General features: G+C 41.0%; 1 protein-coding gene across 1 annotated transcript in view; it reads right to left on the bottom strand.

Moving 5' to 3' along the window:
* Nucleotides 1–12,167, bottom strand: part of LOC120566573 (neoverrucotoxin subunit alpha-like) — a 34,800-nt gene extending 22,633 nt beyond the window's left edge. The window contains exon 1 of the mRNA XM_039813089.1: nt 11,950–12,167. Within this exon, the coding sequence (XP_039669023.1) occupies nt 11,950–12,167 (218 nt within the window). The remainder of the gene's footprint in view (nt 1–11,949) is intronic.
* Nucleotides 12,168–15,231: the final 3,064 nt, after the last annotated feature.

The following is a 15,231-nucleotide window of genomic DNA, read 5'->3' on the forward strand; positions in this document are numbered from 1 at the left end:
GGATAAAAATAATAAAAAAAAAACTACGAGTCACCCTATTTCAACGAGGAGAGTTTCTCCATACTCAAAGGACAGATAAATCAATTTCAGAGTCAAGGTAATATTTTAATCTGTGGTGATCTCAATGCCAGAACAGCAGAGAAATTAGACACTATAGACAGCCATGGAAACCTGCACATACTAGGGAACAACAGTCTAATAAACCCCACATATCCCCCCCAGAAACAACTACGACAAGCGTACTAACAGGAATGGGACACAGGTCCTACAGCTCTGTTGTACGTTAGGTCTATATATCGTTAATGGCAGAGTAAAAGGAGATTCTTTCGGTCGATACACCCACAGTTCTTCCCTTGGCAGCAGTACTGTTGATTATTTTATCTCTGACCTTGACATTTCTAATATCAAGCCATTCACAGTCAATCACCTTACTCCCCTGTCTGACCATAGTAAAATAACAATCTATCTGAGTAGAGGAAATATCAAACACAAAGAACTAGATTCTAGTAATCTACAAACCTCTACCCAGTCCACAAATCCAATCACTCTCGGATGATTATCTTTGTATATCCTTTCCTTAAAGTGACGAAGGTGTGAATTTAGCTATTAATAACATAAATGCCATGTTTGACAAGGCAGCAAAACTAACAAATTTAAAGAGGAAAAGAAAAAGAAAAAATATTAGTGGTGAAAAATGGTTAGTTAGGTTAGGTTACTTTATTGGTACCCGTAGGTAAACTAGTTTTACAATCTAAGAGGCAGGACATCCTTAAAAGTTTTTAGACCACAACATAACATGCAACACACAAAACATTAAAACATATAAAAACAGATAGTAAAACATAGATAAAAAAGGAATAGAAAATAGTACATGACCAAAGTGCTTGTACGTTTTGTGGCCTCTGTTATTTTTATGGAGCAAACTCACTATGACGGAGTCGTCCGCATATTTAATAATGGTCATATTTACATATTTGCTCTGACACATGTTTCTATATAGAATGAACAGTAGGGGTGAAAGTACACCCCTCTGTGGCGAACCTGTAGAAGAGCAAAGCTGACCAGACAGAGCTCCAGTCATCTTTACTCTCTGTGTCCTGTTTGTTAAAAAATCCAAAATCCAACCAACAAGATTAGGATGAAAATCAAATTGCTCAACAAGATGGTTCGCTAAAATACACGGTTGAATTGTATTAAAGGCAGATGAAAAATCAATAAAAAGAATTTGTGCATGGGTCCCACTTCCCTCAAGATGTTTGAGGAGCAAATGAAGCAGAGTGAGAGTGGCATCTCCTACACCCCTGCGTGGCCTGTAGGCAAATTGCATGGGATCCAATGCATGTTCAGTTATCCTTAAAATATGTGGCCTTATCAATTTTTCAAAATTTTTCATTAAAATTGAAGTGAGAGCGACAGGTCTAAAATCATTGAGAGTTTTAGAACTACTACATTTTGGAACTGGGACCACTACCGCATCCTTCCAGATTTTTGGTACATGTTGCATCTGCAGGGATTTATAAAAAATATATTGGAATATGTGACTCAGCTTTCTTGTACATGTTTTGATCACACGCCCACAGATGTTATCAGGTCCATGACTTTTATAAGTCTTTGTCCTACTAAAGACATTTTCAACGTCTTTATATGTGATGTTGAAATGTTGATTATCCTTGAGTTTGTGTTGGAGTCCTTGGACCTCCTGACTAAAATCAGACTTGTCGTGTATAAAAAGAGTTGAAAGCAGTGGCAAGCTCTGCATCATGGCTACTGTTACTGTGCTTCTGGGTACCTGCTATCATTTTCATACAGGACCAGGCAGAGCCAAGGTTGTTTTCAGCCAGACTTTTTTCAAGTTTAGACTTATATCTTTGTTTTGCTTTATATATCTCACCTTTAAGCTCTTTGGTGGCTACATGTAAATCTGAGGCAGTTCCCTGCTTATGAGCATGTCTATTTTTCTGTATACTATCTTTTATAGACCTATTCACCCATGGTTTTATAAGGGTATAGCTTTACTTGTTTGCAGGGTATAATCATAGCTCTACAAAAGGCCACATATGAGCAAACAGCATCAGTCATTTCATCCAAGTCCTTGCAGGAATTTTTAAAATATCCCAGTCTGTGCAATCATAACAGTCCTGTAGGCACATAACTGATTCCTCAGTCCATTCTTGTATTGCCTTAGTTTGCACTTTTTCCCCTTCTCTGGACAGTACGATAAGTGGGGAGGAGTTGTATACAATTATGGTCTGCGGAGTCCATTTGGGGGAGTGGCATTGATTTATAAGCATCCTTTATTGTGCCACAGCAGAGGTCCAGTGTCTTTCCCCGCCTGGTAGGACAGGTGACATACTGGTAAAAATCTCTCAAAGTCTTTTTCAGGGTAACATGGTTAAAGGATAAAGTTTGGCGCGTCTGGGGAGAGCGACTGTAGTTTCTGCACTACGTCAGAAATCACAGTACAAGCGGTGGTGGCATTTGCCCTCGGGTGGATGTACACGACTGTTAAGAACATTTGTGGAAACTCCCGTGGTAAGTAAAATGGTCGTAATGACTCAGACAGGAGTTTTATATCGGGCAGGCATATTTTTTCTCTAACAGTCACAGAGGTACAATACCGTCTATTAAAGTACACACATACCCCGCCACCCAGTGTCTTTCCCATTGCACTGGCCTCCCGGTCCAGCTGAGAAGGTAATCCAAAGCCGTCAAACCACAGGTCTCTGTCTTGATCCCCAACCAGGTCTCCGTGAAGGCCAGGGCGCAGCATTCCCTGAAATCCTTCTGTAGCTGGACATTTCCCTGGAGTTCATCCACCTTGTTCCTAAAGGATTGCACATTCCCCATTATCATTATGGGCAGGGGGAACCGTCTCATTCCTTGCTTTCTCAGGTGTAGACTGACGCCTCCGCGTTTTCCCCACTTCCCCTTTTTTCTCTGCCATGTCGAGGATCCGGACATATGATCCTTTCGTATACAGTCTGGTAAGTGTAAGGTTATATCTGATAGACTAGGCAGGTTCCCAAAGCTAAGATGAAGCAATTGGTCTCTGCTGTACTGTGTTCTTCCTTGGGTAGCCGCCTGCTTTGAATCCTGGGCAAGCAGCAGACATGATAGAATCCATGTTACAACCAGGTAGAAAAGTTCAATTTTTTTTAGGTTAACAACTTCGGTTGGAGACTAGCTGCTCAGTAGGAAGTCTCAGAAAAACTTTATACAAACTTTTAGTCAAAACTTGACACACTTAATGACGCTTACAAGACAAACAACTCGGACGCCAACTATCTCACTGCCATGAGATAGTTGGTGTAAAAATCTAAGGAAAGAACTAAGAAATGTATCCAATCAGAAACACAGGGATCCAAATAACCAAAGTGTATGCCTTCTTTATGGAGAAACCATAAATAAATAAAAAAGAACCATAAATTAAGAACCAAAAGGGAACAGCATAACAAATATCAGCTAAACCTAATCGAAGAATCAATACAGTCCAATCAATTCTGGGACAATTGGCATAAACTAAACACAACATCTAAGGAGGAATTAGCAATCCAAAATGGGGATATTTGGACCACTCATTTTACTAATGTTTACGGCAAAATAACAAATAACCCAGGCCAACAGGAAATACAGAGGAAATTAAAACTCCTTGAATCAGCAATTAAAGACTACCAGAACCCCATTGACACCTGATTACAGAACAAGAACTAACACAAAATGAAAAAGCTTAAACTCCAAAAGGTGGTGATGAAATAAAATGATCAAATACACAGATAATAAATTCAAATTGGTCATCCTAAAAGCTTTCAATATCATCCTAAATTCAGGTATTTTCCCAGCTATTTGAAACCAAGGACTGATAACCCCAATCCACAAAAATGGAGACAAGTTTGACCCAAATCACTAGATAGATAGATAGATAGATAGCACACAAGCTCCAACAATCACCACACAACAACCTAAAAACAAAAGCTATAAACATAGAGACATCAATACAACATAGATACTTAATTAATTAATATGAGGGGTGGGGCCTGCCCTGCAAGAGTGGTCATAAATAACCATACATATAGAGACAAGGTTAAAAGGGTGAGATTAAAAATTAAAAATTGGGGGGAGGAACTATCACTTCTTTGCTTTCCTGTGTTGATTCAACAGAGATATTGACAGAGGAACAAATGAGTGTTTATATTTGTTCTTTCTGCAGTCTGGGACCCTATAGCGCCTCCCAGAGGGCAGGAGTTGATAATCCCCCATGCAACACATGGGACGAGTCCTGGGAGATTTTGTCAGCCAGTCTGACAGTATGCAATACTTGGCTTTCAGTGAACGTTCTCCACTGGAACGGTCCCACCAATTTGGAACAAATCCTCAGGAGCCGCAGAATCCTGGCCTTCAGATGGACTGAGAGGCCCCCAAACCACACTGCGCCTCCATACTGCATGCGCTTAAAACGCGCAAACAGGATTTCGCTGCTCGCTTCGAATGACCTAAGTCTCCTTAAAAAGTAGATTCTCTGCTGTACTTTGCTGCAGATATAGTCTACATGATAGGTCCAGGAAAGGTCACTGTCCACGTGCACTCCAAGGTATTTGAAGGATGAATTTTGTTTTATGGTTTGATTGTTAATGATTATTGGTGTAATGTGACACTCATGAGAGGTGCCGAAGATAATCTCCTCAGTTCTTTGTGTATTGAGGATGAGGGCATTTAAATCACACCACTTTGCCAGATTATTCACCGTTTCCACATAGAGGTCGGCCCCCTCCCCCTCCTTCATCAGAGCTACCAGTGCAGTATCATCAGAAAATTTGATGATATGGTGGTTGGGTGCAGAAGTAACACAGTCGTTGGTATAGAGTGTGAAGAGCAGAGGAGAGCTAACACATCCTTGTGGGGCACCACAGCTGGTTGTGACCATGGGGGAATATGTGTTATTGACCCTGACCAGCTGTTGCCTGTTATTAAGGAAGGAACAGTACCAGTGAATAAGATATGGGTTTGTACCCATTTGAACCATTTTAGATAACAATATGTCCGGTTTTATTGTATTGAATGCAGAGGAGAAGTCGATGAACAGTACCCTGGCATAAGGCTTTATTTTCTCGGAGAGTCCAGGTGTTTTGCAACCAGATGCATTAGAGTGCCAACAGCATCTCCGCGGCTACGCTGTTGCCTGTATGCAAACTGGAACGGATCTAATATGTCCTGTACAGACTGAGAGAGTCCATAGGATATGATTTTTTCCAATGACTTCATTAATACAGATGTTAATGCCACAGGTCTGAAGTCATTGCACTCCTTGGGGCATGATTTCTTTAGTAGGGGATGATGTACGATGTCTTCCAGGCCATGGGGACAGTGTGTGTATCCATGGACTGTTGGAAGATTGGTTGCCACACTGGGGCTAACTCCTTACTGTAAGTTTTAAGGATAGAGGCACTGATGTTGTCCGGGCCGGTGGCCTTATGTGAATTAAGCCGACGTAAAGACATTTTCCACCTGACCGACTGTAATTGTCACTCTATCCTCAGAGCCCACTGCGACTGACTCCAGCACATCTCTGCATCTCTCCCGTATTCCCAGACGTTTCAAACCTAGTAAAGAAGCGGTGTTCAGTTCAGTAGCAGAGGTTAGCTCATCACTTGTCACCAAAAGGTCTCCTGTTTTTACCTGGCATGCCTGTCATGTTTTTCATTGTATCCCATGTTTTGCGTGGGTTGCCAGCCTTGAAAGCTTCCTCCAGGTGTTTCTTGTGTGCTTCCTTTGCCTTCCTCAATTTTTCCCTCAGTTGTTTGCCTGTTTGTTGTAGCTCCCTTCTGTCTTTATTTTTAAAGGCCAATTTCCTCAAATTCATTAGTTGTTTAATGTCTTTGGTTACATAGGTTTTATTATTGGGATACACCTTTACTGTTTTTGTGGGTATGATAGACTGTACACAGAAGTTAATGTAGTCTGTTGTTGCGGTGCAAGTTTCTTCCAATGTGTCCCCCATCAGTACTTGCCAATCTGTGCAGTCAAAGCAAGCCCCCAGTTCCTCCCTGCTGTCGTCAGTCCACTGTCGAACCACCTTATTCTCTGGTTTCCGACTTTTTAATTTTGATGTGTATGTCGGAATAAGATGTACTACATTATGGTCAGAGTTAGAAATTGGTGGTTTGCTCCTGGATTGATAGGCATTAGGGAGATTAATGTAGCATTTGTCCAGTATGCTCTCTTTCCTTGTTCCACATTTCACAACCTGTTCAAATCCTGGCAAAGTTTTCTCCAGGTTGCAGTTGTTAAAATCACCCAGAACAATGGCAGGGGCATCTGGAAATTGTTGCTGTTGATTATGTACACATTCAGCTATTGCTGCGGCGGCGCAATGTATTTTGCCGCTTGGGGGGACATAGACAACAAATAACAAAATGCAGCCAAACTCCCGGGGAAGATAAAAAGGTCTCAACCCAATGCCCAACAATTCAAAGTCTCTATTAAATATCATATGCTTGATTGTGTACTGGCGACACCACCGTTCGTTTAAGTAAACACAAATCCCTCCTCCCCGACTCTTCCCCGAGTTTTCATTTCTGTCCGCCCTAATGAGTGAAAATCCTCTGATGTCATAAAGTGAGTCTGGAGCATCTGTGTGCAGCCATGATTCAGTGAAGTGCAGAGAAGAGCAGCCCCGAAATTCAAAAGAATACCTTGCCAGTGCCCGTATGTCATCAATTTGTTTGTTGATGCGAAGGTCGCGGTTGCCAGGATCACAGCAGGTAGAGCTGGTCGGGATTTTCGCTGCCGTAGTCTCCTCCTTATTCCACCCCGTCTCCCTCGTTCCTCCTCCGTCCATTCAGCCACCCGGATCCCCCCCCCTTTGCAGCCAGCCGTGATCGCTTCCTCGTCTCCACCGGGCTTGCCGATCGTATCAGTTCCCCCGGGATACTAGCCAGCAGCCCGGGTGTAGCACGTTCTTCAAGCCCCACTTTGTTGAGTTTTACGAGTGCGGTATGATCGTATGTAAGCGCCGGTTGGCTGTGGCTGCGCCGTTCCTCCATTCTGACACTATCGGCACGTGAATGCACAAACAGACCAGCTCCGATTAAAAGTCCAATACAACAAGTGATGTTCACCACTCTTAGCACAGACTGTAACATCCTCATATTAAGAAAGTATAGTTACTTAATTCTGTGACAGACGATCACAAACAATAAACACAGACAATTGTTTTGGAGCGAGCTGCGAGTCGCCAGCTGAGCAGCGCCACGTAGACCCCACAAGTTGCCACAAGTAGTTCCACTACAAAGGAATCTGTGTGACCAGTAACCTGGCAAAACTATTCTGCAGAATTATAAATGGCAGAATCTTTCAATTCATTAGTGAACACAATATCCTGAGCAAAAGTCAAATTGGATTCCTCCCAAAATATCGAACATCAGACCACATCTTTACCCTCCACACCTTCATTGTCAAATAATTAAAGCAGAACAAAGGAAAAATCTTTTCATGTTTTGTAGACTTTAAAAAAGCATTTGATTCAATTTGGCATGATGGTCTTTTCTATAAATTGATTGAAATGGGTATTGGAGGAAAAACATATGATATCATAAAATCTATGCATACAAACAACAAATGTTCAGGTAAAATTGGCCACCAACAAACACATTTCTTTCCTCAAGAACGTGGAGTGAAACAGGGATGCTGCCTGTCCCCGACTCTGTTCAACATTTACTGTATATAAATGAATTGGCAAAAAATCTGGAACTTTCTACATTCCCTGGTATCACTCTGGGAGATACTGTCATCAAATGTTTGTTATATGCTGATGATCTAGTCCTGCTGTCCCCTACAAAAGAAGGCCTACAACAACACCTGGACCTCCTGCACAGTTTCTGTCAGACCTGGGCTCTGACTGTCAACCTAAACAAAACCAAAATAATGATTTTCCAGAAAAGATCCAGAAATTACAGTAAACATCAATTCTATCTAAATACAGTTCAATTAGAACATGTGAAAAACTACACATATTTAGGTCTCAATATTAGTTCATCAGGTAGTTTTCAAATGGGTGTGAATGAGCTGAGAGACAAATCAAGAAGAGCATTTTATGCAATTAAAAGAAAAATCAAAACAGTCATTCCAATTAAAATTTGGTTAAAAATATTCAAATAAGTAATCTGAAAAAAGTAAACCCATCGCTCTATATTGCAGTGAAATATGGGGCCCGCTCAGTAGACATTTAAAATTTACTGACTGGGACAATCACCCAATTGAGAAATTCCATGTAGAATTTTGTAGAAACCTTCTACACATACCAAGACACATCCCAAATAACGCCTGCCGAGCAGAACTAGGCCAATATCCCCTCCAAGTTACAATTGAAAAAGATCCATCAAATTCTACAACCACCTGAAAACAAGCGACCCCCATAGTTTCCACTACAAAGCACTACAATACCAAGAGAGAAACAGAGAAAAGTCCCCTCAGTCAGCTAGCCCTGTCCCTCAGCTCCCTCACCTCACAGCCTCCAGAGCCTCAGGACACCCCCCTCAGCTCCCTCACCTCACAGCCCCCAGAACCTCAGGACACCCCCCTCAGCTCCCTCAACTCACAGCCCCCAGAACCTCAGGACACCCCCCTCAGCTCCCTCACCTCACAGCCCCCAGAGCCTCAGGACACCCCCCTCAGCTCCCTCACCTCACACCCCCCCAGAACCTCAGGACACCCCCCTCAGCTCCCTCACCTCACAGCCCCCAGAAACTCAGGACACCCCCTCAGCTCCCTCACCTCACAGCCCCCCAGAGCCTCAGGACACCGCCCTCAGCTCCCTCATCCCTCACAGCCCCCAGAGCCTCAGGACACCCCCTCAGCTCCCTCACCTCACAGACCCCCAGAACCTCAGGACACCCCCTCAGCTCCGTCACCTTACAGCCCCCAGAGTCTCAGGACACCCCCTCAGCTCCCTCACCTCATAGCACCTAGAGCCTCAGGACACCCCCCTCAGCTCCCTCACCTCATAGCCCCCAGAACCTCAGGACACCCCCCAAACCATCCGGCCCAACCAAATCATCTGCAGACAAAAAAAAAGAAATACATGACCTATTGGAAAGACACTACTAAACATCAAAGCAAAATGGACTGTTACCTAGCTCTAAACCGAGAGTACACAGTAGCTGAATACTTGAGCACCATACGTGACCACAGACTCAGAAAGACTCTGAGCAGGTCCAGGCTGAGTGGACACAGTCTGGCTGTGGAAACTGGCCGCCACAGACAGACTTGGCTGCCTCAAGAAGACAGGCTGTGTCAGCTCTGTCCACAGAGACAGGTGGAGACAGAGCAACACTTCCTGCTTCAATGTAGCATGTATACTGACATCAGAACTCAGTTCTTTACCAAAATTAAATGTAAACTCCCAGATTTTGATACACTCTCTGACCAGACTAAAATCCAACATCTACTTGGAGAAACTAGTGTGAGTGCTGTAGAAGCAGCGAGATATGTGAGTGATGTCACAGCCTGAGAGACAACCAGCACAACAACACATAATATCTGGAGTTCCTCCCCCCACAGTTTACTGTCTTCTCATTTAGTCCTCTCCTCAGTTTACTCTGCCTTCTCATTTAGTCCTCTTCTTCATCGTTTGTTTCATGTTTTTTGTCTGTTTTCTTACTTACATTTGACACTAGCGATTTTACTGTATATTGATATACTGTTTTTTTAGAAATGTATATATTTTAGTTTACTCAATTAATTGTATGTATTTCTTCTCACATTATTATCCTTGATGATTTTACACCTGGGCCTTCATTTCTATCCTCCAGCAGGTAAACCACCTTTGAATAACCTCACCATGACACTAGGACATTACCGTGTGGAATAACATGATTTAACACCTAGAGACACCTACTACACTACTGCAGAGACATGAACACACACTGACTGAAGCCATCACTTTCCTGCAGTATGACAGGATGCTGCATCACATATAGTCAAAATGAATGGAATTACCAAAGAAACCAAAACAAACCCACAACAACCGGTCAGATTTACTCATACGGAAACCACAAAGCAATCAAAAACAGAAATAACACAATCAGCGATCAACAGGCCTCCCCACAAATTCCATCCAAGCAGCGGGGGCTTAACACACACGTCACCACGCACACACACACACACACACACACACACACACACACACACACATATACACGTATAAATAATTAGGAAAATATAACTGAACATAGCAGAGAGCAGAACAGACTACACATTGTTATCATTAGATGAGAAAAAAATTTAAATTTAAAATTTAAATTTAAAATGTACGCACAGTGCGAACAGGATTACAGCTGCTGGTGCCACTGCCACACTATCATTTACAGAGACCCAACAATTCCCCCAAGAGCAAGCATTTGGTGAAACAGTGGATCTTTCTCTGTAGAGAAACATCAACATTACATCACTCTCAAACACATATATTGTGTTTGCACCGCAGGGACTACGAAAGAGCGTTATGAGGGAGTTTTTGAACTTAGAGTCGGTACTTTCCCAGCACAAGCGGAACTTAGAGAAATAATTGGTCCAGACTTCAGTGTACGTCTCTGATCGATCACATGAGCCATGCAGCACCGGCAACTGATTTTAAAGGGGTGATACAATGATTATATAGGGTATTTCATACTGTTCCTTAAGGTCTCCTAATAGGGTTTGTAACATTGGATGGGCTGAAAATGGCCTTTTCTGTGGGCCATTAACTACCCTGTGAATATGGAAAACAGCAGAGACAAAATGCAAAGTTTTGACACTTTCATTATAACTAGGGCTGTTGTAACGTTACCCTTGGGACATAAAAAACCTTCACCAAAGAATCACAACTCACCTAATAGCTAGTGAGCGCAGGGAGCGGAGAGTGAACCCCTGCAAGCATGTCCTCTGCCAGTGCCTCTGCGGCGCTGGCTGCGTTAGATCCATAACTCCCTCTCGTCTGATATACTCGTTCTATACTATTCTGTTGTAGAGTCTGGAACACTGCATTTACGACCGTGGTTCATTTTCAACATCCTTGCAAAACTTCCAAACTTTCTTCTTTCTAAAGTAGCTACACAGCGCAGCTTGTGTGTGTGATCCTGAGGGAGGGCAGCAAACCCGGCCAACAGCCGCCACCTGTCCCGGCAGATTGCGGAGCTTGTGAAGTCCGACACTGTCTTACCAAATTTGCAATTAGCCATAAATTTTTGTAAAACGGCCCATATTTGAGCTTTACGTAGTTGATTTCTCGCATAAAACAGTCTCAGAAGTGAATTTGATAATGGAATAGCAGATGAACAATGTATATCATTTCAGAGATCTGCGTGACCTAGATTCAGAAGACTAGCTTACCTCAGGTCAGTGGTGTAGCCTATGTAAATGTTGGGGCGTGACAAAGACTAGAGACTAGAGCCAAATGAGGAGGAGCCACCGAGTTGACGTCGTTGAGATTCGCCCGTTTTCAGAGACCGTTTCAAATTGTGAGATTTGCAGAGGAAAGAGGTGTCAATGAGATTTTGAGGTTCTCTGTATGTCCTATTTACTGTCCAAACTGTCGTTGTTCAACTATGACAAGGTAAAATCGACATTGCATTCTATTACCTCTTTAAACCTCTAGCTAACTAGTCTGCCAAAAGAGAAGATTAATGCTTCATCCACACACTCTTCACCCCGAAAAAAGAAACCTTTTTTTTGGACCCCTCAAAAAAAAATTATTTTTTCTTCTATAACCTGTTGTGGACCTTTCTTTCTCAAGATCAAACTGATTTGGTCCTGGGAAAGAGGGAAAAAAACCATTTCTTCAAACCATGGAGAGTTCCTTTAACATACAGAAATCTGCATCAATTATTCACAAAGGGAGTTATCATTTTAGTTCCTGGATATGTTCTCCTTTAAAACTTCCTACACAAATATCTCCTTTTTGTTCATCAGTGTTTATACCTGAGAGTGTCCAGTCTCCAGAGTGGATCCTTAAGTCCAGCTGACAGCAGCTTCACTCCTGAGTCTCCTGGATGATTGTAGCTCAGGTCCAGCTCTCTCAGATGGGATGGGTTGAAACTCAGAGCTGAGACCAGAGAAGTACAGCCTTCCTCTGAGATCAGACAGCCTGACAGACTGCATACAATCAGAACACACAGGAACCCTCTGTTTAAGTTCATGTTTGTTTGTTGTCCAGGTACATTTTGGACCAGATTTACAATAAATCTTTAAAATCATCTGTGGTATTTAATTATTGAGTCTCAAAACTACTGCTAAAGTTTGTCGTATAAAAAGACACAAAGCTACATGTTAGCTGTTTATCAACTAAAGTTAATCAGAGTTTAAATGGTCATCAGTTGAATGGGTTGATAAATCCTGACCTGAGAGTCTCCAGTTTACAGTGTGGACTCTGACGTCCAGCTGACAGCAGCTTCCCTCCTGAATCCTTCAGGTCGTTGTTACTCAAGTCCAGCTCTCTCAGACTAGAGGACTCAGAGCTGAGAACTGAGGACAGAGCTTCACAGCTTCTCTCTGACAGGTTACAGACACTCAGTCTGAAGAGACGACAGGAAGGAAACAAGTTATTTAAATCTAACTCCTGTTGGAGATATCACAGTATTTAATGATAAATAAATCACACTTATAGAGCTTTGTTGGGGGGCGAGTATAAGAAGAACGATAACATTTGTGTTCTGGACTTTTGGTGATAGAGAATATGAAATCCATTTTAAACTTGTTAAAATTCTTGCAATATTATTCTAAACAAGTTGGAAACATGATAACTAATTGTAACTGAATGAGGAGTAAAAAGACATCCAGTATTCAAATTCATATAAGATTTTTTAAAAATGAGGTTTTTAATCTCAACCATAGTTCATACTTTGTGCTTTAAGACATATTATAAATAACAATAAAATGCTTTGGAAACATTCAAAGATTTCCGAATTGTTAAATTTTAAATCCTGACTTGAGAAGGGCGATTTAAATTAAATAAAGCTTCGCGTTTAGAGACATATCATTTAAGAAGACATATAATGATTGTGTTTATATGTTGAGTCTGGACATTTGGTGATACAGTATATGAAATCCCTTCTCAGCATGTTTAAATATCTGCTGCTCTACTCTAAACAAGTTGGAAAGTACATAATCATTATCGTGCACTGAATTAAGCAATATTACACAAGAGGGTTTGATTTAACGTCATTACTGGTACGACAGTGATGCGGCTAGGACCGGGCTGGTTCATAATCATGACTGAAGTGATAATATGACGTTAAATCAAACCCTCTTGTGTAATAAAGCGCGATTAACAACAACGCTTTCCAACTAAATAAAAGTTATAATCAAACTGTAATCATATTGTGGGGCAATTCGCTCTCAAAATAAAGAAAAGCAACAGAGACGATTTGTAGTCCCTCCCTGTTAAATGTTAGTGAGCCAGTCATCTTAACCTAATGTTAGCTTAATGTGTAAAGATTGGTGGAAATTTTTCGAAAACGTAATAACTACTGCATATATAAACACCAAACTGCTTGGCTACCTCAATCTGATAACAACTTAAAATATCTACTGGAAAAATATTTTTGTTCATGGAGAGATTTAGCCACTATACATCCACAAACTTCTTTATTGACGTGTCAGTGGCACAGCTGATGTGATCCAAACTATTCCAGTAAGTGTTAACTCCAGATTGTTGTAAAAATGACTAGAGGACTTGGAGCTGAGAACTGAGGACAGAGCTTCACAGCTTCTCTCTGACAGATCACAGCCACTGAGTCTGGACAGACAACAGAAGTAAACAAGTTATTTATATTTAACTCCTTTTGAAAGATATAAGGTATCATTTGAAGGCAGTTTGAAATTAATGAAGCCTAAAGTTTAGAGAACATTTCAGGCAAATAATGTTTATGCTTAAATGTTGATTCTGGACTTTTGGTGGATACAGTATACAAAAACCCTTCTTCTGAGCATGTTTAAATCTTGCTGCTCTACTCTAAAAATGGAAACATTGAAGGAATAACCAGACGTCCAGTAATCAAACTCACATGATATAATGATTTCTGGATCTCAGCCACAGTTCATATTTCATTCTCTATGATGTGATTCTAAATCAGAAACAATTACTTTGGAAACATTCACATTTTTGTTTCCAAAGTATTTTTCAATACTGTGTTTTCAAAGATTATTGTTCTTGATCTGACCTGAGAGTCTCCAGTGTGCAGTGTGGACTCTTCAGTCCATCACAGATGAGCTTCCCTCCTACATCCTGCAGGTTGTTGTTACTCAGGTCCAGCTCTCTCAGACTAGAGGACTCAGAGCTGAGAACTGAGGACAGAGCTTCACAGCTTCTCTCTGACAGGTTACAGACACTCAGTCTGAAGAGACGACAGGAAGGAAACAAGTTATTTAAATTTAACTCCTGTTGGAAGATATCACAGTATTTAATGATAAATAAATCACACTTATAGAGCTTTGTTGGAGGGACGGTAATGAAGAAGACAGATAACATTTGTGTTTAAATTTTAAGTCTGGACTTTTGGTGATAGAGAATATGAAATCCATTTTAAACTTGTTAAAATTCTTGCAATATTATTCTAAACAAGTTGGAAACATGATAACTAATGGTAACTGAATGAGGAGTAAAAAGACATCCAGTATTCAAATTCATATAAGATTTTTTAAAAATGAGGTTTTTAATCTCAACCATAGTTCATACTTTGTGCTTTAAGACATATTATAAATAACAATAAAATGCTTTGGAAACATTCAAAGATTTCCGAATTGTTAAATTTTAAATCCTGACTTGAGAAGGGCGATTTAAATTAAATAAAGCTTAACGTTTAGAGAAATATCATTTAAGAAGACATATAATGATTGTGTTTATATGTTGAGTCTGGACATTTGGTGATACAGTATATGAAATCCCTTCTCAGCATGTTTAAATATCTGCTGCTCTACTCTAAACAAGTTGGAAACGTAATCATTAATCGTGACTGAATTAAGCAATATTACACAAGAGGGTTTGATTTAACGTCATTACTGGCACGACAGTGATGCGGCTAGGACCGAGGCGCTGGTTCATAATCATGACTGAAGTGATAATATGACGTTAAATCAAACCCTCTTGTGTAATAAAGCGATTATACAACAACGCTTTCCAACTAAATAAAAGTTATAATCAAACTGTAATCATATTGTGGGGCAATTCGCTCTCAAAATAAAGAAAAGCAACAGAGACGATTT

The sequence above is a fragment of the Perca fluviatilis genome, chromosome 10 (assembly GCF_010015445.1).
Source record: "Perca fluviatilis chromosome 10, GENO_Pfluv_1.0, whole genome shotgun sequence".
NCBI classification, from domain to species: Eukaryota; Metazoa; Chordata; class Actinopteri; order Perciformes; family Percidae; genus Perca; species Perca fluviatilis.